This window comes from Neopsephotus bourkii, unplaced genomic scaffold (genome assembly GCF_033783945.1).
Source record: "Neopsephotus bourkii isolate Nb327-2 ecotype Australia unplaced genomic scaffold, CSIRO-AGI_Nbou_v1 NB_1615, whole genome shotgun sequence".
Lineage (NCBI taxonomy): Eukaryota > Metazoa > Chordata > Aves > Psittaciformes > Psittacidae > Neopsephotus > Neopsephotus bourkii.
The window spans coordinates 2099461-2120956 of NW_026902090.1; the positions used below are offsets into that span (position 1 = coordinate 2099461).

General features: G+C 42.5%; 1 protein-coding gene across 8 annotated transcripts in view; it reads left to right on the forward strand.

The window, feature by feature from the left end:
- WBP1L (WW domain binding protein 1 like) overlaps positions 1–21496 on the forward strand; it is a 59361-nt gene that overhangs the window by 14532 nt on the left and 23333 nt on the right. For 2 of the 8 annotated variants that reach the window (XM_061372575.1, XM_061372582.1), the window contains exon 1: positions 20477–20617. The exons of 4 other annotated variants lie outside the window; for them this stretch is intronic. Coding sequence is in view for 2 of the 4 variants with exons in the window: in XM_061372571.1 (XP_061228555.1) it covers positions 20335–20617 (283 nt within the window). In the remaining 2 variants the exon portion in view is untranslated. Of the gene's footprint in view, positions 1–20320; positions 20618–21496 lie in introns of those variants that run through there. 2 more of the 8 variants (XM_061372571.1, XM_061372580.1) reach the window with 2 other exon arrangements.

Below are 21496 nucleotides of genomic sequence, written 5' to 3' on the forward strand. Positions count from 1 at the left end.
CCAGTATATGGCACATAAGCAATCACTCTGATGGTCAGAGCACCATCTGCTTCAATCAATGCCATGTTCCTATGGTCAAATCACAGAAACTTATTGCTAGGGGTCTGTGCACTTGAATTTCTAAGGGTGGTGGCTGGGGTGCTCTCTGACACTTCTGCTCTTTGCCAAGCCACCATCTAGGGTCAGTGTGTATGGTTTTAGGCTAACCCAGATACCCTATCCTGTCCCCATCTGCTAAAGGTTTCCTGTGCAAGATGTTTGTTTTGCTCTCCCCTTTATCAACCCTGACAACAGCTGGTTTTTAAGTGTTGCTCAATATTTTCAACAGGATCTCAGGATGACTGCTAATTCCTTCAAACCCTTGTTTTGTTTTAGGATTTCTAATCCCATTTGCTATGACTAAGTTCAGTTGCGTGGTTTCCACAGAGAGGATTAGGGTTTACTGCTATAGGTACGTCATTCTGCCTTTGAAGCTGCTTGCTCATGCTTTCCTTGGCAAGCTCTGGCAGACATGCTTAGCACCAACAGAGATCCTATCTTCTAGAAGCTGCAAAAGGGTTAATCAGAAACATGTTTATGAAACCAGGTTGCTCACCTTTACAAGCTTTTACTGTGATCTTTTTGGATGCTTTCAGAAGATTTATCACCTGCCTTCGTAATTCATATTACGTTTTTCTTTCCTTTCTTGAAGCTATTTTAATGCTGTGTATGGTACTGTTAAAATTAACGATGATAAGCTACTTTTCTTGCAAGCCCTAAACTGCACACCTCTTGGATGCAAGCTGGAGAACGTGACTGTCTTCATGTGGCATAAGATTTTTGGCTGGTTTATTCAGGGTGCTTGAATAAGCATAGGGCATCTGAAGTACATCTGTAGCTTCAAAACAAATCCAGCAAAATGACTTGCATCCCCCAGGCAGGCAGAGAGCTGTTTGTACAGATGCCTTTTCTCAAGAGCCATTTTGTAGGATTGGTCGCAGTTGTGGTTGACTTTACTTACATGTGCAGGGAGAGGGGCTGATGGCTATTCAAGGGAGTATTATTTTTCATCAGGGTGATTAAAGGTATTGCTATTGATCAGGGCATTTCTTTGTGTGGAGACTCTCCAATGAAATGGAGCACCTGCACGTACGCAGTACTACTTTAAAAACGTTAAACAGGATCTACCCTCTGATGGGAGTTGTTAATTGTGCTTTTGGCTCCATCTGCCTCAGTGGCAGATGTACCATTGTGAAATTTTTACAACCTAATAAAATATTAGAGGATGCTTCATTTCAAGAGGAAACTTGAGAGCTGCTTTCAGCTGATGCCTCTTTGAAACCAGGTGAGAAATGAACTTGCTTCACTGGGACTTGCACATACCTCTGCAGGCATGGCACCAGGATATTGCAGTCTTCTTGCATAGATTACAAAGAGCCTTAATAGCTCTGGGAGGATAGATGTTATAACACACTCTGTGTATTCGGTGTGATACAGTTGAACAGACTGTGAAAATCGTATTTATTTCTTTTAATACATTGACACAAAGTGAAATTATCTGTACATTTGATACACAGTGTGTCTTGATTTTTTAGTTAGTGCATTTCAAAAGCCATGAGGGAGATTCCCGGACCTTGCTATGTTTGCCCTGGTCTGGTAGTGAATGCTGAGCTTTGCCAGTGCTGGCTTTTGACACAAAGTTGTGTGTTACGTATTTGTAAAATAAGGATTTTCTAGAAACTCATAGGAATCTGGTGACTGTTGTTTGTATTTTCTTGATCGTTAAAATTGCACAAATCTAGAGTCTTTTCTGTGATTTCTGCAGTTTTCACTTATCTAACATTTTCTCTTCCCAGGAAGTTTTGTCTCCTGGGATTTAAGTATTTGCTGATGCAAATATCTGTGATCACAGATAGTTGAAGAACTCTCAAGTGTCACATCATTAGGTCACCAGTTCAAATCTAGCCCAAAGTGGTAATGGGCATTTTTAAACTCCTTAATGCACTTCATCAGGATTTACATTTAGTTGCTTAAACTAAATTTTGAGCTTTTGCTATTCAGAATTATAGATTCAAGTGGACAATAAAGACTAGAAACAGTTTTTTCTATAACAGAGAATTCTGTTTGATTTGTCTTAGTATCTGCATTTGCTTGTCGTCATACATAGTGCTTTAGAAGGAGGAAAGGTAACATCTTCTCAGAGGAGTTGCTGCATAAGAAGTAATGCAGAAAGGTGACCTTATCTAGCATAAAAGTGTTGGCAGCAGTCAAGTCTGGTGGTTTCAGTGTGCTTTCCTATCTATGACTTTTAAGTTGCAAGAGCCTTTGGAGAAAGTATAGGAGGACAGACACTTTGAAGGGAAAGAGATTCTGAAATTGGAAATGCAATGTGTGAAAATGTTTTGAATGGCAACTGAAATGCTTTTGGACAAAGTACTTCTCAAATTCTTCCAGGCAGCTGCTCTTCTAAGGAATGACCATTGCTTGGCTGGTTGGTTTGGTTTTTCCCCCCTTGTTTCTTCTAGCATTTGTCTGGATCTTTTCTGTAAAGCTTCACTTCCAAATCTGACCTCTGATCTTGGTTTGTGGTCAAGAATCATGGACTTAAGTTTAGAGCAAAATCTAATACTTATTGGAGTGTACATTCCCCAGTCTGTAGAGAGCTTGAAATGGTTCCATTCAGCTGTGTGGGCTTTTGCAGCTACACAGTTCCTCCTTGTCGATTTGTTATTCTAGAGTTGGGAAATCCTTACGATCTCTTTGAGGTGTGTTGAGACATGGAAAGCCTTACAAACCCCCTGCAGTCAGGGGCTGTGACCTCCTGTGTGCTGGGCTCTGCCTGCGACTGCCTCTTACTTCCAACCTTTTCCTGACTGTTTCCTGAGCGCTCTCTGGCTTATTTCAGGGAATAGCTTGGCAGCAAATCAGGAATCCATAGCTGGAGTCCTTCAGGAAAGAAGGTGAAGATACTGAAGTATGAATTCTGATGTCCTAATTGTTAGAATCTGTTAGCAGAGATGTCAAGATGTGAAGAAGAGAGATGTGAAAGCCGGTACAAGTGTTCTCTTTCTTTGCGCTTCTGAGCAGAGAAATTAGGATCTGGGTTGGCTTCCCCACCCTGAAGGCTGTTGCATAGTATCCCATGCACCTCATGCAGTAGGAGATTGTTGGTGACTTTTGTCACTATTCAGAGTTACAAAAAGTGGTTTGTGAGGTGTGGAGACAGGAAATAAAAGATACTTAATGACATGAAAAGAAAAACTTGATAACATGAGTTATCACTGTGGAACTTTGTTACAGGGATTCCAGTCCTGTGGGTCTTAAATATCTTTTCTTATGTGTATACTCTTTCAGAGTCCTCAGTCATGTAGGTCTGAGTTCTTGGCACTTTGAGAGAAATTGAGATCATTAGTTTTCATTCCTGATGGTGCTTATGGCTGCCTTTTTGCTGGTTATCTCGGAGACTGTTAGCAATGTATTTATGGCTTCCTACTTAGAATATTCTGTTACAATCAAGTATGTCAGAAGCACTAAGTGTATATTTCTGCCTCTCTTCTGATGCTGGCTTGCTTTATAAAGGAAGTATTGAAGTTCTGGCTTAGCAAATGTATACCAACCACTAAACAATTTCTGCCTGTATTTTAAGTCTCTGATTGATTTTTGGCTTGTAACAGTGATTTCAGCCAGAAGTGGTGCATAGCTAGGAATCTTTCTAAATTCTCATCCATCTTTTTCTGGAGACTAAAAGAGGAAAGTTACTGAAGTGCAAAGGAATTTTTTTTTCTTTTCAAGCTAAGTCATGACAAGATTGGCAAGTTACAAGGGAAAACTTAAATCTGGTGTTTACTTACTGTAGTTGATGAAATCTTGCTTTACAGAGAATTACTAGAGTGAATTATGCTTTCAGTCTCCTTGTTATTGTGGAAGAGTAAAATAAAATCTTATCTTGCTTTTATATATACATATATATATATATTTGGTCAAGGAAAGGGGTAAATAAAAGAAGGTACCACTTTTTAATGATAATTCTCTGAAGATTTGCCCTAAAATTATGGTTGTCAGCAACAACTGCTAATTTTCACAAATAGGATGGCTTTGCATTGGTTTTCCCTCATTACAGGCAAATAACTAGATCACAGGATGTTTGTTTCTTAAACCTGTGATCTTTAACGTAGGAATGAGTTCTGATTCAATACATACAAACAGTAATACATTGAAGTAGCATGAAAAAAAAAGTAAAATCTTTTGCATAGTGTAAAGTAATAGAAGTTATCAATAACCACTAAGGACTCTGACTCCATTTCTGATTTGGTAAGTTCTACTCTTAATTTGCTGATGGAAAATGAAAGAATAGAAAACAGTGACTTTGCCAAACATAAAGTCCAGCACAGTTTGAGAATGGACCACGAGTTCTTTGGAGTGCTACAAAAAGGCTGTTATTTCTCTTGCAAGAAAACTCTGGCTAATGTGAAAACATGTGTTATCTGTTGTTTTGAAAACAGATGAAATAGATTGCAGAAGAACATATTTGTCAACAGGAAGTAACCATCAACTTAGGAGGCATGCAGGCGTTGAGCGTGGCTGAACAAGACTGCAAAGAGTAAAGATAGAACCTCTTTCCCCTGGCTTTCGAGGCTGCAAGTACGACCAGAGTACACCTTTCAGGAGGGCCAAGCAGGCTTTTCAGACCCCTTTGGTGTTTGTGCGGTGTCTTAAATTAAGTCATGATGGCAAAGACTGTTGGTTGCATGGAGTAAAGCTGCAGGTTGTCACCAGCCCACAGCCACCTCCACTCCTGGTGTCAAAGGAGTATTTAAATATTAGTAAGAGTTGATGTAGGTCAAATCCAACATGAGAATTTCAAGGTGTCCCTGTGCGGGGTTTTGTAATGCTGCCAAGATGTGCTTTGAGCTGTTGCATGCAATGAGGGACCTTTTGTGATTGCATTGATCAAGATAGTACCGTGGGTGTGTTTCTGATCCAAGAGGAAAAGTGAGGTCAGTAGGAATGAATGTTGTGCTGCAGCTCAGACTGGAAAAGAGATACTTTGGTGTCCTGGGAAGAATACATGTCCAACTTCCACTTTGGGTCATTCAGTCTAACATGGCAGTCTTGATGTTATGTGGCAGGTGACTTTATTGTCTTCCTTGTTGGGCTGCTTTAATTGTTCAGCTGCAGGCCAGTTCTGTACTTTGTCCTCTGCTTTTTCCTCGGGTAGGCGATCCTTCTTCTTGTCCCAGTACATTTGCTTCAGCCTTGCTCACTGTCTCCTCTTGGCTCAGAATTACCTGCTGCATTGCTCATTGTAAATGTGTCCAGGAGTCCCACCCTTCAGAAAGCTGGAGGCCTAGTTTCAGGTCATCTCCAAAAGTTTTTGGATGTGGTGCATAGCATGGGAGCCACTCACATGTTGGGCTCTCAGATGCTTGGATATTATGGTGGGAATGAAAGCAACAAGGAAAGTAGCAGACAGGAAAATCCTCACGTCTGCTGAAACTGCCAGTAGCCCTGGAGGAATAAGATGTTCAGATGTTTTCTTAACTCCTCTCTTCCACTTTTTGGGTTATGTCTACTTGTTTGTTCAGTGAGTGAAGAGTATCTTCTGTCTTGGAACGTGTGTAGAAGTGAAATTGCTATGTACTCTACTGTCAAAAACTCCGAAGCTAATGTTGGCATTCTTGCCATTTCCCACATCTTCTATGCTGACGTAATGACATTCCTTGTAAACTGATGGCAAAACAAACGATCTTTCTTTTTTTGGTCTTGCTTCCATCCACGGTTTAACTTGTGTAGCTCTGATCAAATTGTATTAACAAAATTTTTATCTTCTTGGTTTTACAAATTTGATTTCAATAGTCTCTACTTGAAACTTGGCAAACACTGCCTTGGTATGCAAACAGTGGGGATGGGATAGGGGAAGTCACTTGGCTGTTGAAAAAGTACATATGGGAAAGTCACATGGAGCTTCCAGTGTTTTATTTATAATTCTGCAAAGGCCTCTTCTAATTAGAAAAATAGAAGAGACCAAATAGTGGCTTCTGGAAAGCAAACAGCTAGATTTTTCCGTGAGTATTTTTAACACAAATATTAACTTCACAGATTGTAACACTCTTTCCTCCTTAAATACTTTCTTTAGCCTTCAGGATGTGTAAGTGGGTAAACTAACACTGTGAAGTAAACCTTAACTCCCGCAGCATCTGGCTTCCTAAATTCAAATTGTGAAGCTGTAAGAGATGTTTTGTTTTCATTTAGCAAACACATACTGAGTTTCCAGAAAGGTAACATGATTTACAATAAGCATAGCCAGTGGGAACCATATGCTTTTCACGTTTGTCTTTGAATGAAGGATTAGAGTATTTGTTTCAAAATGTCTTTTCCAGAAGAACACTAGTTTTAACCATTAAGTAATGTTTAAATAAGAACTGAACATTAAGTAAGAACTGAAGCTGGATTTTCAGATTTGGCTGTATGTGTGGACAAACATCTCCAAACACAAGTCCTTGGAATGATTTTACTAGTTAATAATGCAACTGTGAGTTTTAGGTCAGCTTGATTCCAAGCAGTGTTTTGCTGATATCAGTATAAGGTAACTGCGTTATCTGAAATAGCTTGAACAAAGCTAAGGAAGAGCGACAGAAGTGGTCTGCCTGAGAGGCTTTAGCATTCTCCTTCTGCTCAAATTGCTGAACATGGCTAACTCTGCAGAGTGGCATTTAAGGTTACATTTGGAGTCATTAGGTTATAAACAGTCTGCAAAATATTTTACATACTTCATGTTAATATTCCTCTGAAGATCAAGATTCCCTGGGGAGAAATGAGAATATGCACCAAAAACAGTCTCAGTTCTCGAGGTTTATCCACAACTTCCTAGATCACTAAAGATCAACTGTCTTGTGAAGGAATTATTACAAAACAAATTTTGATGCAGCTCTTGGGATGTGTATGTGGGGGGAATATACTGGGTAACGCCCCTTCTTTTAGTTGTCAGATTTTCATATTTCTGCTGGCTGAGATGTAGATAGCGATTGGAAAATCCTTCTGACTTGAATTTGGTAAATTTATACGAGCCTTCATGTTCAAGAATGCTTTTGAGTCCCAGGCTGTGTTGCAAAAAAACATAGTAAAAATGTTCACATCTTGGCAGAATGTCTGAGTCTGTGCTATTGAATAGAGAGAGGAGTCCTTTAATTTGTGCTTCTCAGTAAGTCTTATGGGGGAGAAAGTTCTTGACCTTTCTTGAAGATGCCAGAGTGTCTCTGAGAGATCTGACCCACCATGTAATTTTTTGCCAAGAATAAATGTGTCTACTGTGAAGAAGTGGCTGTTTTGTGCTAGACGCAATCCATGTAAAACTGGGTCTGTGGGGAGACTGCTGTACTTGTGAAAATGGTCTTGGCTTTTGTTCTGGCATTAGCATTTACGGTCTTTACTGAATGCTTGGCATCTACAGTGGTACAACAGCGTGTGTGCTTGTGCTCCTTGCTTGTGTGGTCAGCCAACCTAGGGCAACACTCTCAAATAAAACAAAACTTCTAGACCACTACCTTGTCCTTCAGAAGTGAATCGTATTTCAGATTCCACTGTGAAATACTGGGATTTATAGACCTGGCAGGATGGCTCTGGTAGAGTTACCATGTTGCAGCAAGATCTGGGCTCTCTGTCAAAGCCCTGACTTAAGTAGCATTTCTCATACCTGAGGATGTAACTCACAAGGGACATCCTAGGAATCTGTGTGCATCCAGATTTCTTCCAGGGTCCAGATGAGAAGCAAAAAGTGGAGGACCCAAATGAGAATGCAGTGAGAGCTGAAAGCAGACACTCGCAAGCTAGTTGCGGTTTATAGACTATAGGAGCCACTGGTGCATCTTTCTGTTCCAGGGGAATTCAGGAAGGAGCATTTTCCATGTGTTTGCTGAGGTTTTGGAGGTCTGAGTATCCCTCAGGGTAGTTTGAAAACTAGCTGCAGACAGCGTGACAGCAGTACTTCACACTAATGAGGAAGCAGCCGGGTTGCTCTTCCTCTAGCTTGCCTAGAAAGGAGAAGTACAAGGCTCAGCTGGTCAGAGCTACACAACTCTAAGGCATAATAATAGCTCAAAGACTTCTCTTTAACTACACAGTTCAAACATATGCTAACTGTGTATTAGAGAACTAAACCTGGTCCAGTGCACTTAATCTGATAGCAGAGCTGCTTGATTCACCTCTGTTACTGATTTGATTTCCAAATTGAGTCCTTCAGCATCTGTAAGGCTTTTTTGGTGCATGGTGGACGCATGGAATACCACTGGCTCTCCTGGCTCACTTTGGCAGATACGAGTTCCATTTCACTAGTAAGTTTCTACATTTATAAAAGATAGCTTTAGCTTTTTTAATTGAAACTTTGCTTTGAATTTTAACAGATTTTGGGTACATTTTGACAGTCATTTATTTTTCCTTGTGGTAACTTCAACTCAGTGTGAGCTCAGACTTCAGCAAATAGTCCATGTGTGCTGACACTCTAAAAGGTAAAGTCATGCTGTCAGTTTATGCTGAATTTTTTCCACAAATGGGTTATATGTCTTAAAAGTCTCTAACATTTTTCTTTCTCATGCCAGACCTGGATTTTAAAGGGGTCCTGAAATCCATTATCTTCATCATTTTCTTTTTTTACTGATGCTAAAACCATCTACTAAATTCAGTTGTCTAAAACTGAAGGGACGATAAAGATTTTACTGCTTGTCTAGTTCACCTTTGGTGTAAAAATTATGTTACAGTGAGCAAGGTCCACAAAAAGGCTTAAGAAAAGGTTCTGCAAATAGAGTATTAGATGTAAAAAAGAAAGTATTGATATGAAATTTAACGAGGGAAGTGAGTAAACAGTAACTCAGTAATTGATACATAGACTGAAAAGGTTTGCTGTTCTTTTGGTTCTCTAGGGGTAAAAAACCAAAATGCACAAACTCCTGGTTGTAATTCTACACACATTAAAATTAATACTAAGTGTAAAGGGGTCTAGTCAAAGGAAAAGAATAAGGAAGAAAAATCAGAAAATGGTGAAATGCTTCAGTATTTGCTAGTGTATAGTGAAGTACTAGAATAAATCCCTGAAGGGTTTATGAGCATCTATTAGGCAACAGGAAATGAGCGGTGTGGATTTATAGGGAACAACCTCATGGGAAAAAAAATAATTTGGCTGATTCAATGGATGTTTTAGAGTCCAGCCTGAGTGAGGGAGCACATTGTGGTTATGGGATGCTGAGTATAGATCTGTGTTCATGCTTAAACAGTAATGCAGTGGGTTTGTTAAGTCACAAATGTATGCTAAGTAGTATTCTGTGGTGGTGACTGGGGTCCTGGAGGGGTTTGTTCTGCCTCTGCGCTAACAGTTTGGGATGCAGAGAGAAAACACCTGTAATGCAGATGAAGGGTTGTGTGTGTGTAAGACAGGGGAACAACCAAAGCCTCATTTAACTTCTCCCAAAAGAAAAGCACAGAGTACTTGCTGGACGGAAAAGTTAAAAAGAGGGACTATAGGATTTTTGAATGTATCAGAAACTGAGCACAGTTGTTGCAAAAACCCTACCAAATCTGTAATGATATAGTAATTGAAATGACCTATGCAGGTATTTTGTAATACTCCATGCTAGTAAGTGATGCACACCATTTCAGATCCCATATTTTAAGATAGGCTTAAGTTGCAGAGTAAGAAGAACTGTGATAAAACTATGATTTAATCCTTGTAGTCTGTGAAAAAAAAAACAACCCAACACCTTCTTTTGTCTTCAGAAAGCAACTTAGAGATGAATAGAACAATTTTCCAGGTGAGCTAAGCTAACATGGTGACTGATCAGTTGTCTTGTTTTTAGTGCAGAGACAGAAATTATTGCCTTACCTTGCACTAAGGCCTGAATTAATACTAACAGGGAAGAACGTACTAATTTTTAAAGAGCATTGAGCACAGGAGCACATTGCCTGTTGAGGTGGTGGCAATACTAGTGATTGTAGTTATCTTGAGAACAGGTTAGAGAAATGTTGATGCTTTAGGTTGTGAACGATGCAGCGAATTATTCCCAGAGCAGTTTGTCAGGGTGACTTCTTGAGAAGCCTTTCAGCCTGGTGCCTCTGGGTTTGCATCTTTCATTCTCGAACAGCCCTGACGTTTGAAGCCTGTTTTAAGGAACAAGTGCTGAAAGGACAGTCTTATGGCCAGTCTGTAATTAAATCTGTAATTAAATCCTGCTCACAAATGTTGCTGTCCATCCCCAAGTTCTTAATGTATTTTTACCTGGAAGATGTCTCTTTCAATGGGCTGATGACTTTACAAGGTGCAGGCTGGGTCTTTGCAGTGAAATTGGTGGGCCGTTTTCTCGCTTGTTTCCAGGAAAGGAGATGTTCAGAATTCCTACTCCCCAAACTACCTGCTTCAGGGGAAAAATAATGCTGTAGGAGCCTATGATGTATCAGAAGTGAGTATTTCTAAAAACTGAATGTTTTTCCTTGCCTTAGAGCTTCTTCATTCAACAGACACCTGCAGGTCTTTAAGCTGAGTGCTGAGGATAACATGTATGTTGTTCACCTTTTAAAGAAGAAGATAACTGGATTCTGATAGTTTGGTGGTTGGTTGGTTGTTTTTTTTCCTTAAGATTTACTGGTTTACTGTAGTCATGCTACTTAGCACTGGTTACCTTCCTGTGAAAAGGTGGGATGTCAGTCAGGTTTTGATTGGTTTTACACAAATGCATATGGACTATTTGGTTTATGCTCTGGAAGAATTTAAAAGAAAACAATGGTTCCAGAAATAAGAGGCCACTGATATTGTGATCTAAAGCAAACGTATGTCTCCTGGGTTCAGACCATGACAGCATGTCTGGAAGCCAGTTTTAAGTAAGGAGAAAGCTAGCACTTAGTTTTCCTTTCTTTTCCGCAGCCTTGCTGCAGAGAAGTGTGTGAAAGAGGTAAGACAGGGTCATGCTGTCCTCCTTCAGCCCTGCCACAGCCAGGGGAGTGTTTGTTTAATCTGCCACTGGAATAACAAGCACTAATGGAAATTAGAGCAGTTGGGATAAGATAATACCCATAAAGGCAGATTATGGTGGTCAGCGTTTCTTCCCAAAATAAAACTGAAATGACTTTTTAATTATTGGGCACTGAACTACAGGAAATAAAGCATGCTTATGCCCAGAAGAGGAACACATGTTGACCATATAGCAAAGGGGGAAGCCCTACAGGTATCGTGAACCCAGGGGAGTGAGACAGCGAGATGTTGAAGGTTATCTGCCCTTGAAACAGCAAAACCTGCAGGTTTAGAAACTTGCTGTGATTCTAGGTTCCACCAGTGCTTTTAATGCTTAAGCGAAGTGCAAACGGTAATGCCAGGGCCATCACTTCCTGCCTGCCGCATGTTCCTTATGTAACTGCTGGCTGTCCCAGGGTGGCCTTTAGATGAGCTGAGCCCAACAGGAAATATTTGGGTAACCGGTGGCAGTTCTGCTAGGCATAGAAAGAATAGCAATTAATTGTATTTGGAGTTCGACAGTTGTAATACCTCAGACAACTTTCTGGCACTCTCTCCATTTTACAGTCAGGGAAAATAGCTGCAGAGAGGGGGGAATGCAGTAGGATGAAGGAGCTGGGGGTGGGAGGCTGTGCGTTTTTTGTCCTGTATGCTTGGATCGAGCCAACTTTATTTGTACCTGGAAATCTACATCTGTGAGCCCTCTGGATGATGCTTTCTGACAGCTCTTCTGGTTGAGGCAATCCCAAAAGCTCTCCTTTTCTGGTTGGTAGAGCAATAAATTTGTGGCCTTTTGGGAAGCTTTTCTTGTCTTCCTGGTAAAGATGTGGTACAAGGGAGAACCAGTATTACAACAAGGAGAGATTAGGCTTTGAAGTCTCTGTTTCCTGCTCTTTCACAGATATGGGTAAACTCAACCTTGAAACTGCACTTAACTGTAAACTGCACTGGTTTGTTTATTCCTTAGTTTTGTTGACTCATCATTTAAAAATAGAGATGAATTTATGCCTTTCTTCCAAGTACTTTGAGAGCTCCTAAGCAACATAGTAATTCAAGTTAAAAAAGACAAGCTTTTGTGTAAGATGAGGTTTTTCTGAAGTGTTTTTTTTTTTTGCATAAAGTTGCATGTTTGCAGATGTTTTTAACCATGGAGGTTAAGATCTGATAGCTCTTAGAGTTGTGTCTAACAATAAGAAAGTGATGTCTTTAATACTGTTTTGCTGTGATCTTTTAAATGCTTGTGGTATTGAGCTTTCTTAATAGTTAAACTTATGATTTCCTTTAAATCTTTGCTTTAGTTGTAGGAAGGTATGTATGTGATCTTTAGTACTTTTCTTTTTGGATAAGGAGAACTCTTCCTGTCTCTTTGCTTGTCATATGCTATGTGGAAGGGCTTCCCTCGTGTTTGTGCCAGGCTCTAACTGCAAACTGAGCCCCAGCCTACTTGTTGCAGTTCAGATGAATTTAGTTTTCTGCTGGTAACAGAAATTCTGTAAAACTGTAGGTACTACACAGCCCACTGGGTTGGGTTGACAGACTTTTAATTTTGGGAGTAGGGTATTGTGAGCCACATGTACTTTTTTAAGAGGAAGAAATCCCTGTTAAATCAATTGTTTGTGGTTAGTGTACCACCAACACAGCCATCTGTGCAACCCAAAACACACCTATTGATGTGGATGTATGTTCTACAGCAGTGTAAAGTCCAGGGATAATAGTAGGAAAGTACTTGAGGTTGTATATATACAGGGCACTTTGAGGACGTTTCTTTGCCTCAGCATAACCTATGCGATATTGTTCTGCTGTGTAACATTATCTAACCATAATATCCAGCAGGGTGCTTGGAAAGAAGCAGCTGCTGATGTCTCTCTTTTTTTTTCCCCTAAAGGATTTCCTGGAAAATCTGTTTCTTTCGAGAAGGGCCCTACAGAAGTGATGCTTTGCTGGAAACAAAACCTGAGTTCTCAGAACTCAGTAAGAGATCCTCTTGTGAAGTGAACTGAGGAAAACAAGGCTGCTGGGATTCTGGGGGCTTTTCTACATTTGTTCAGATCAGACCAGATATGACCAGACTGTATTTGTGACAGATTTGCTCTGGCAAAGTATTACATGATGAGAAAACCATTTTAACCAGCTGCCTACCTCTTGTCAGGTTAAACTAACTTTACTGTTCCTGAAGAAAGAGATGAGCATCTCCGGGCAATGGGATGCCCATTTGACACCACGGTTTCTGAATAAGGTGTGCATTTTAGGTTTAGAAGAATAGTAGCAGAGATTAACATCAAAATACTTACTAATTTGTAGGAGTATCATCACTTCAAGTTACATGCATCTATACATGTGTGATCACCTATCACATGTGCTATGTATTCACATCTCTCTGGGTGCTTCCCACAGTCAACATGCCTGTGCCTCATGTGAGACTGGATTTTAGCTGAAGAGTAGCATTTCATGGAGTTGCACTTATGAGAGCACAAAAGAGGCAAAAAAGGCCATGACCTTTTTTGGGTTTTATCATCTGCTCATGGTGATGTGATGCAATTTGGCTGATCCATGATCCCCTTCTCCTGCCCCAGACTTCTGTCTTAGGTATATCTTGATGATGAAATGCCACGTAACTGCCTTTATCTTCAGTGGGGTCTGTTTTTATGGTAGGTTCTTTTTAAATATATTTGCAGGCTGGGAAAGATCAAGTGCTCCCTGATGTGCAGCGGGGCTTGGTCCTGCATAGTTGGGGCCAGCAATGGCAGTGCTGCATCCCAGATAATTGCTCCATGTATGTAAGTATCCTTCTCTTTGAGGAGCTCTGAGTTAAGACTGCTGTGTAATTGCCTGTTGCTTTAGATTCTGATTGAAAAATCCATCTCCTAGGACCCCAGAAGGTAAATTGAAGCAGCACTATCCCATGAAATCTAGAGGCAGTAGAAGAGTAAGGAAGAAGAAAACCTTAAAATCAATGCTAGTCACCCCAGCACTAGTGCTGTTAGCTTTGGCAAATCCTGTCTCAGCAATAAAGCCAGCTGCCATTTTGGCAACAAGACAGACAGACTTGGCATCAGCCCCTCTGGCACCAAAAAATGCTTCGTGGGAGCTGGCACCAGCACTGTGAAACAAGGGTAAGGCCCAAGGGAAATGCCAAGCAGACATGGGATGAGCACTAAAAATAGTGAGTTACTGTCATTTGGAGAGAAAACAAATAGCACTTCTAAGAGTAGGGCAGCTAAGATCGCCATCAAGGTTGTGCTGGTAAGCAGCTCTAGGACAGTGCTGTCTCCTATAATGATGTGACCAAAGGACACACACAGGCTCTATTTTTGGTACCCATATGGTGCAAGACTCTAAAACTAGAACAGACACTTACCGTCTTGATCCCACATTCGGGGGATCCTGTTACTGTCTGCAGGCTCTGCCTTCTTCCCTGTCTGGAGCAGATCATCTTCTCTTGAGCCATTACCAAAGGTCCCATTTGCATACGTGGGCAAAAGGAAAACAAGAGCTGTCATGCCAAAAAGCAAGGAGCCAGGCTAGTGTCCCTGTGCCACCCAGGACACCCTAGCCCTCCTGAGGACAGCCTTGTCAGATGTCTAACAGCTGAGCTCCCCACCTCTATCCTCCTTCTCCCCCTCCCAGCAGGCTCACAGAAAGCCAAGTAGGCTTTCCAAGTGACTTCATTACCCACTCCAGGCTAAAACTGAAGCCTGACATCGGTGCCCAAGACCTGGGAATGCTGAAGGGGGGGAATTGACCGCATTTCCACTAAAGCAGTTAGTGCCACTTCTCAGCAGGGCAATGTCAACTCTTCAGTCTGCCTCTGCCTCAGTGGCAAAGGACTTTAAAGCTTTTTAAGACCTCTGGCCTTGAATGGCAGGGCTGGGGTATTCATACAGTGCTCATACAAAATAGATGATGCAAATAGTGTTTGGTGTTACAATTACTTTGCCTTGGTCACAGCTCTGCTGCTGTGAAGCAAAGTGTGCTGGACCTGTGGCTATCATTTTCTTCTCCTTGAAGGAAAAAACAGTGGGAAACAATGTCACTGAGGGCTGGAAATTTCAAGCTACACTTAGCAAAAACTATTTTGGTCTCAGAGATGGAGCCTGGACTTTTCATTACCACCGATCTCCCATCAGCTAAAAAGCAGAGTGGGTAGGAGTGTCTGGAACAGCCTGGACGTGGTCTCCCCTGTCAGATGGGTGTTGGAAAGGGCTCCTCTTGGGTATCTCTTCCACATCCACTCCTTGTCTGCTCCCTGCCCTTTCTTGAGTGCTGTTCTTATGATAGCTTAATACAGAAAGCAGCTTCAGAGGAGGAGCCTGCTTGCTGTACATAAGTGCAAAGGGAAGCGCTTTACTGTTGGTATTTCTTCACCTGCATATGAAAAGTGAAGAGGAGGACAGGCTCCCGTTGAAATAACCAGTGACAAACTGGGTGGTGGCTTCCTCTGCAATGCCCCTTCCTTTGGTTCAGGGCTCAGTCATGACTTTAAGGTGGAGGATGTGGCACATATTTGCACTTGCCTGCTTGCTGTTCAGGATTCAATTACAAATCAAGATTTAGTTAAAGTCAAGCATGAGCTGTTGCCATTGGGGCTTTAACACTGAGTGTGTTTTGAAGCGTGCAGTCTCTTCCTCCCTGGTTAACCCCCTTACTGAGAGGCAAAGCCAGGTGACAGCAGTGAGGTTGAAATGCACTGTCTTGATTTACTTACGTTGGCTTAGTAAGCTGCAGAAGTTTCTTGCACTTCTAAACCACTGAGGTGGCAGAAGTGGTGACAGGCTGCAGGGAAGAGGGTTAGGGACAAGATTCCAAGGACAGATTCTAAGCAAGCCCACTGCAAGCCCTTGTGCTTCGTTGCACATTAAAAATTACTGATCCAGCAGATTGGTTGCAGCACTTGCTCACAAGCCAGTTCCAACATGTATGGAGTCTTTTCCTGCAGTTACTCTTTGCTCTCTCTTATGATGATTAAGTCAGTTTGGCCTGACAAACAGTAAATGGAAGTGATTTCAGTGTCCTTGTTTTGTAGTTGAACTGCGCACAAACTGGAGGATCCACTTTACCCCACTCCTAAACAGGACAACAGTACTAGACACAAAGGGTCTGAAAAGTTTGGTTTGGACCATGTGCCCCCTAAGCAATAGAGTTGGTTCTGTAGGTAGTGAGAAATTACCAGACCGACCTGTTGCAGTTCATTCTCTGGAATTTGTTGATGACATTCTTTGTAGGCAGTGACTATGTTATACATTACATGAGCCCTGGACACCTGGTCCTCACATTGGAAAGTCATGGTGTTCTTATAATGGTGCCTCTAGGGTGGGGAAGTGGCTCTTCACTCCTCAGGAATTAACAAGTGGACAGATTTTGCAGGCAGGTAGCCAGCCAGAAATGGTTTCCAGCCAGATCTAGCACTGCACTGCTGTTCCAGCATTGGTGATCTCCCAGTGTCTCATGGTGGTTTTGCTAGCAAGCAGTCCTCTTTAGGACATTTGCTGTCAAGGCAGATACAAGTTGGTTGTTCCTGGATGTTGTCTTATTCTAGAGAAACAGAGATATGTTTTTATGCCTTTTTGTATGTTTCTTTCCCTCTTCCTTTTTTATTTTTCCTTTATTCCCAGAGCCATCTCCAGGATGGTGAAAGATAAAATCACCTGCATTCAGGTTGCTTCTTTCACACTTTGTTTTGAGCGCCTGGCAGACTTGTGTAGTCTCAGTTCTAGCACCCAAGGCTGTGGGCCACCTGGTAAATATGGGTAACTGATGCTTCTGTTACGATATGAAAATAACAGAGTGAACTGGGGCAAATCGAAGAGTCAAGATAAAATTGCTCCAACTTTATGGTCAACCTGTATATATATATGTGTGTGTGTGTGTGTGTATATATGTGTATGTGTGTGTATATATATATATATATATAGCTGCAGAACCATGGTCTTCAAGTTTTAATTGAGGGGATATTACAGACCACCCATATTTACTGTGCAAAACCCCTCCCTGCCTGGGACTTTTATAATGGAGCAACTGACAGCAGCCTTGTGCTTCAAAGCCTGACAGATTTGAGCTGCACAACTTCCACTTTTGTTCCAGTCATGTTGTAGTAACTGGATCACCTAAAGGTCAAGCTGCCTCCTCAGGGGGTATCAAAGTTGATATTGTATCTTGCTGGGTTACTAAACCTGCTTGCAAGCATCTCCCATCAAGCATGGAAAGTGACTCTAAAATGGCCCAGACAACTTCCATCATCTAATTCAGTTGCATGCTAAAATCTGAGGTCACAAGGCACAGTGTGTTGGGCTTGGGAAGGAGTCACACAGCATCCTTTGCTTGACATCATGTTCAGCAGACCAGTAGTACAGACTGATAAAGCCCAGAGGTCTTTAATCCCTCCTCTTCAAAAGAATCGTGCTCACCATTACCCTGAAGTGGGATCCACACTGACATGCCAAAAAAGGGTGGGTGGCAGCTGCCTAATAAAGCAAATGCTCAAAATCATGTAGATCCTATAATTTGCCCTGACGTTAGCCCTGACTTTTCATAACCCTCAAGAGATTCCTCTGCAGAGAAACTGCAAAACTTGTGTTTGCTCTGTTCTTTTATCTCGGATGGACGCACTCTTGTGTCATAGGTGGGTGGCCTTTGCAGATGTTAAACTCCAGGTTTGTATAAAGGAAGTGAAACCCATGCTGAGCCAGCTGCCTTAGAGCTGCTTGTGCTTTCATTAAAATAATTATGATTTCGGCTCTGGTTTCCCCCAAGCAGAGAGCAGTAGAAAATTAGAAAGGTTTTGGAAATGGACAATGAGCAGCTGAAGGCTTTGGGAAAAGATTTTGTATTAAGAGGATAGGGAAGATTGATATGTTTTATAAGAAGTTAGCTAACAGGTACAAAGTAATGAATGGGTGAGAAGATGGATAGGGACTTCTGTTCCCACCTCCTAATAATATGAAAGTCAGATTACAAGGTGGTGAATTCATTTTGGATGAAAGGAGCTATTTGTTCACCACTGTCTATGACCTTGCTGCAAAACAAAGCATAGGGGCAAGAACGTACAGACTTAAAGGAGGGAGTAAAATTATACCAGTTGGAATAGCCAAAGCAACTGCAATGACCAGGAGAATGTCAGTGTTTTGAAAAGGCGTATTTGTCGGTGTATTGATTAGGGTATTACAAGAGTATGAGCTAACTTGTAGAGCTTTGGGGGCTTTTTTTTCCCCTCTTCAGGGCTTTTTCCATAATCACATATAGGGGAGTTTGTGGAGTGTGTTACTGGTAGCTGCCACTCAGAGACTGCAAGAGAGGTGGTCTGCTGCTGCTGCAGTCAAATGTTGTAATGCCTGCTTGCAAGCCACCTATTTTGTGTCAGTCTTTCCAGGATTGCTAAATTCACACATAAATTCGGATGTTTTAGCTTTTCTGTTAGGCTACTGCCTTTGATAGTCCTTCACAACTTGTCTTAGATGTGGAATGACGCTTCACCTTTTAAGTATGTGCTGGGGGGAGGCGGGTGGATAGATTCCTTCTGAGGATTTAGAAATTGCTGCATTGGCTCAGCCCTGGGATCTGCCTCGTCCAGGGCTCTGGATAGCAACAGCCAAAGTCAGATATTTCAAAGGACAGCATGAGGCCACAGAACAGATGACTAAAACAGAAAGCTGCCCTTTTAAATCACTGCTGTTTGTCCATAGAATTGGAAAAGCAAAGGTTGAGAGTTTGTTTGATCCAAGAGCACAAAAGCTGGAAAATCCCGTTGCCTGGCTGATGCTAGCTAATGCTGATGTTTTGTATCCTCCAGGAAATTACTAATGTGCCTATTTTCTCTTAGGAAAAACAGAGATGTGCTTACCTTAAACGACAAGTTTATACTCTGCCTTTAAGTTGGTGTAAGAATAAGTAATACTTGTGTGTAGTCTCACAGCCTAATTATGTAGAGGAAGACCCACAGTGGGATTCTCGTTTGGGAAACAACCGCAGGGTTGGGCAGGGCTGGGCTGGGAAGAGGCAGCAGCAGTGGTCACTGAGGGGTTTTGGCATCTGGAAAATGGGTGTCTTTTTCTGACACTGTTGCAAACTATCCAGCTGTCAGGAGGTTCTGGTCTGTTAGAGGGGTTTTGCCTTTTCTATTTTTTAATCTTTTGTTTTTCTTTTTCTTTTCCCCGGCTGTTGCAAATGAGCATTTGTAAGAATTATATGTGGTTTCTTGCTCTGCTGAAGTCCTGAAATAATTGTTAAAACTGCTACTAAAAAAGGGATTCAGTGAACTCCCCATGGAAAAAAAACCCAAACCCGTATATTCCTTCCCTTGTCAAATATTGTAATGTGTCAGGGTCCAAAAGCCAAAGAGGCCAAACGCAAGGGGAGTTGTCCCTCTGTCAACTATGCCTGGAGCTGCTGCTGGGGCACACGGAACGGTCGTGGTGTCCCAGTCCCCCCGACAGACGAGGACAGCTGCTGACTAAAGAGAAGCCCAAAGGAAAAAAAAAAAGAGGTTGCTGAACTTTCAAAGTGGAGGTAGAAAAGGGAGTTAAATTTAGATTATCTTCTGCAGTGTCATCTCTGACACCGCTGCGGAACTTGCTGTACTCCTTGCATGGGAGAGGACAAACAAGACATGCCATCCTGGGCACCAGATGATAAATTTGTTTATAAGGCTTAATTACCCCTTGGCATGAAAATGTGAAATGAGCTCAAGTAGAATGAGAACCCTTATGTTGGGACTAGCTGTGTTTTTCCTTGGGGAAGGGCGGATTAAAATGTCTTCCCATCACCTGTCTGGTGCTAGAGAAGCCCAGTGCTGAGCCTGCTGAAATCAGGGTAGTTGTGGCTGTTTCTTTAGTGGGATGAATGTTAACTGGATAGGCTGAGAGTGAACATTGCTGTTAAGAGTTGCTCAGAAAAAACAGAGCTGTGGTAGCAGGCAGAAGGCAGCATGGGAGCGCTTTTGATCTGTGAAGGCTTTACCCAGGTCCCTGTGATCTGGAGGTACTTGGGGAAACCATAGTGGTCTGCTCCTAGAGCTCCAGTGCCATTCAGCAAGTGGCATCAAACGTGGCTTTCTCCTCGAAAAAAAACCCCAAACCAACTAGATTAAATGTCTCATTTTGCTTAACAGGATTTAATAATCGCTGAGGAGCTGCCAGCGTTTTTAATGGATTCCCCTCCACTTGCAGCATCCCGTTAGCAGGGAGCAGAGCGGCTGTGTGCCGCATGGCTCCCGGCCAGGGTCCCGCACCGGCAGCACGCAGCTCCCGTTGGCAGCGAGCTGCCTGGTGTTACCCAGCAGCTCCATTAAGGGTCAGGGCTTCTTTTTTATTTATTTTTTTTGCTCTATTTTTTTTTTTTTTTTTTCTTTCGCAGAGCTGCCCGACCTGATGTCATTTCCCTCTTGCAAACACCCCGGCTGGGCTGCGTCTGAGATATGTCACGGGGAGTGGGAGGAGGAGGAGGGGGAGCCAGCGAGTGCGTGCAGTGTCCCAGGACCCTGTTTACTTAGCATTCCCAACCGAGGAAGCCCTGGTTTAAATAGGATCGAGGAGCGGGGCTGCCCACAGCAGATGAGGAAATGGTCACTGTGGGGCTTTAAATTCCTGCCTTCCCATGCGCTGGTGCGGAGGATGAGCCTGCAGAATGCCTTTCCTCCTGGGTCTCAGACAGGTAACCAGCTGCGGTGCGGTGGGAGCTGCTCGCTCAGGTGGAGGATGTGACCGATCTGCTTTTATTTTGACCACCCCCGCACCTCTAAGGAAGCGGTTTCTGACTTTCCCCAAACGCAGCCGTACAAACGGTGCTTCCCCACCCGTGGCGTTTGCTCGGGGAGCGCGGCAGTGGGAGAGACGCTTGTTACCAGCGAGGAAGGAGCAGAGCTGTGAGGCAGGGACAGCAACTCGCTGCTTGTTGTAGGCTGTGCGGCAGGGCGGCTCTTTGTGTCGTGCTCCTGTGCAGTTTCTGTTTGCTCCGCGTTCAGGGTACTTTCCACAGTCCTTAATATGGAATTGTGTTTACATTGCTTAAAAACATGCCAAACGTTGAACCCTTTCCTTGTGTGAGCAGTATGCTGAGGGTTAAACTGGGGTGGGGGGTGGTGGGGTGTGTGTTAAAAAGACATTTTTATATATCTCATCTCTGACAAAGGTCACCAAACGGCAGATAACACCGTGCTGTGACCCCCAGCTTGGTGACTTTTTAACTGAGCTTGAACAAGAAACTTGGGACAATCTAATAGCTGGTAAAGGCGAGAGGAATGAGAAACGGTAGCAACTGCCCAGCTGCTCCCCGCTGGAGGAGGTGCCAACTATGTGTGCCTGTGCTCGGGGAAAGCAAACCCTTTTGGTCTGGGAGGCACGTCTGTAGGGGAATTTAACTGTAAACTCTTCGCAGCACCGCCGGGATCTGTAATCCACAATAAATAGATATTGCATGCTATCGGAGTGCTGCTTGCAGCTTCTAATGCAGAATTAAAAAGCCAAGATTGGACCGTAGCATGCTTTAAACCTTTCAGCTGTTCAAAAATGAAGGCAAAAGGACTTGAGCACA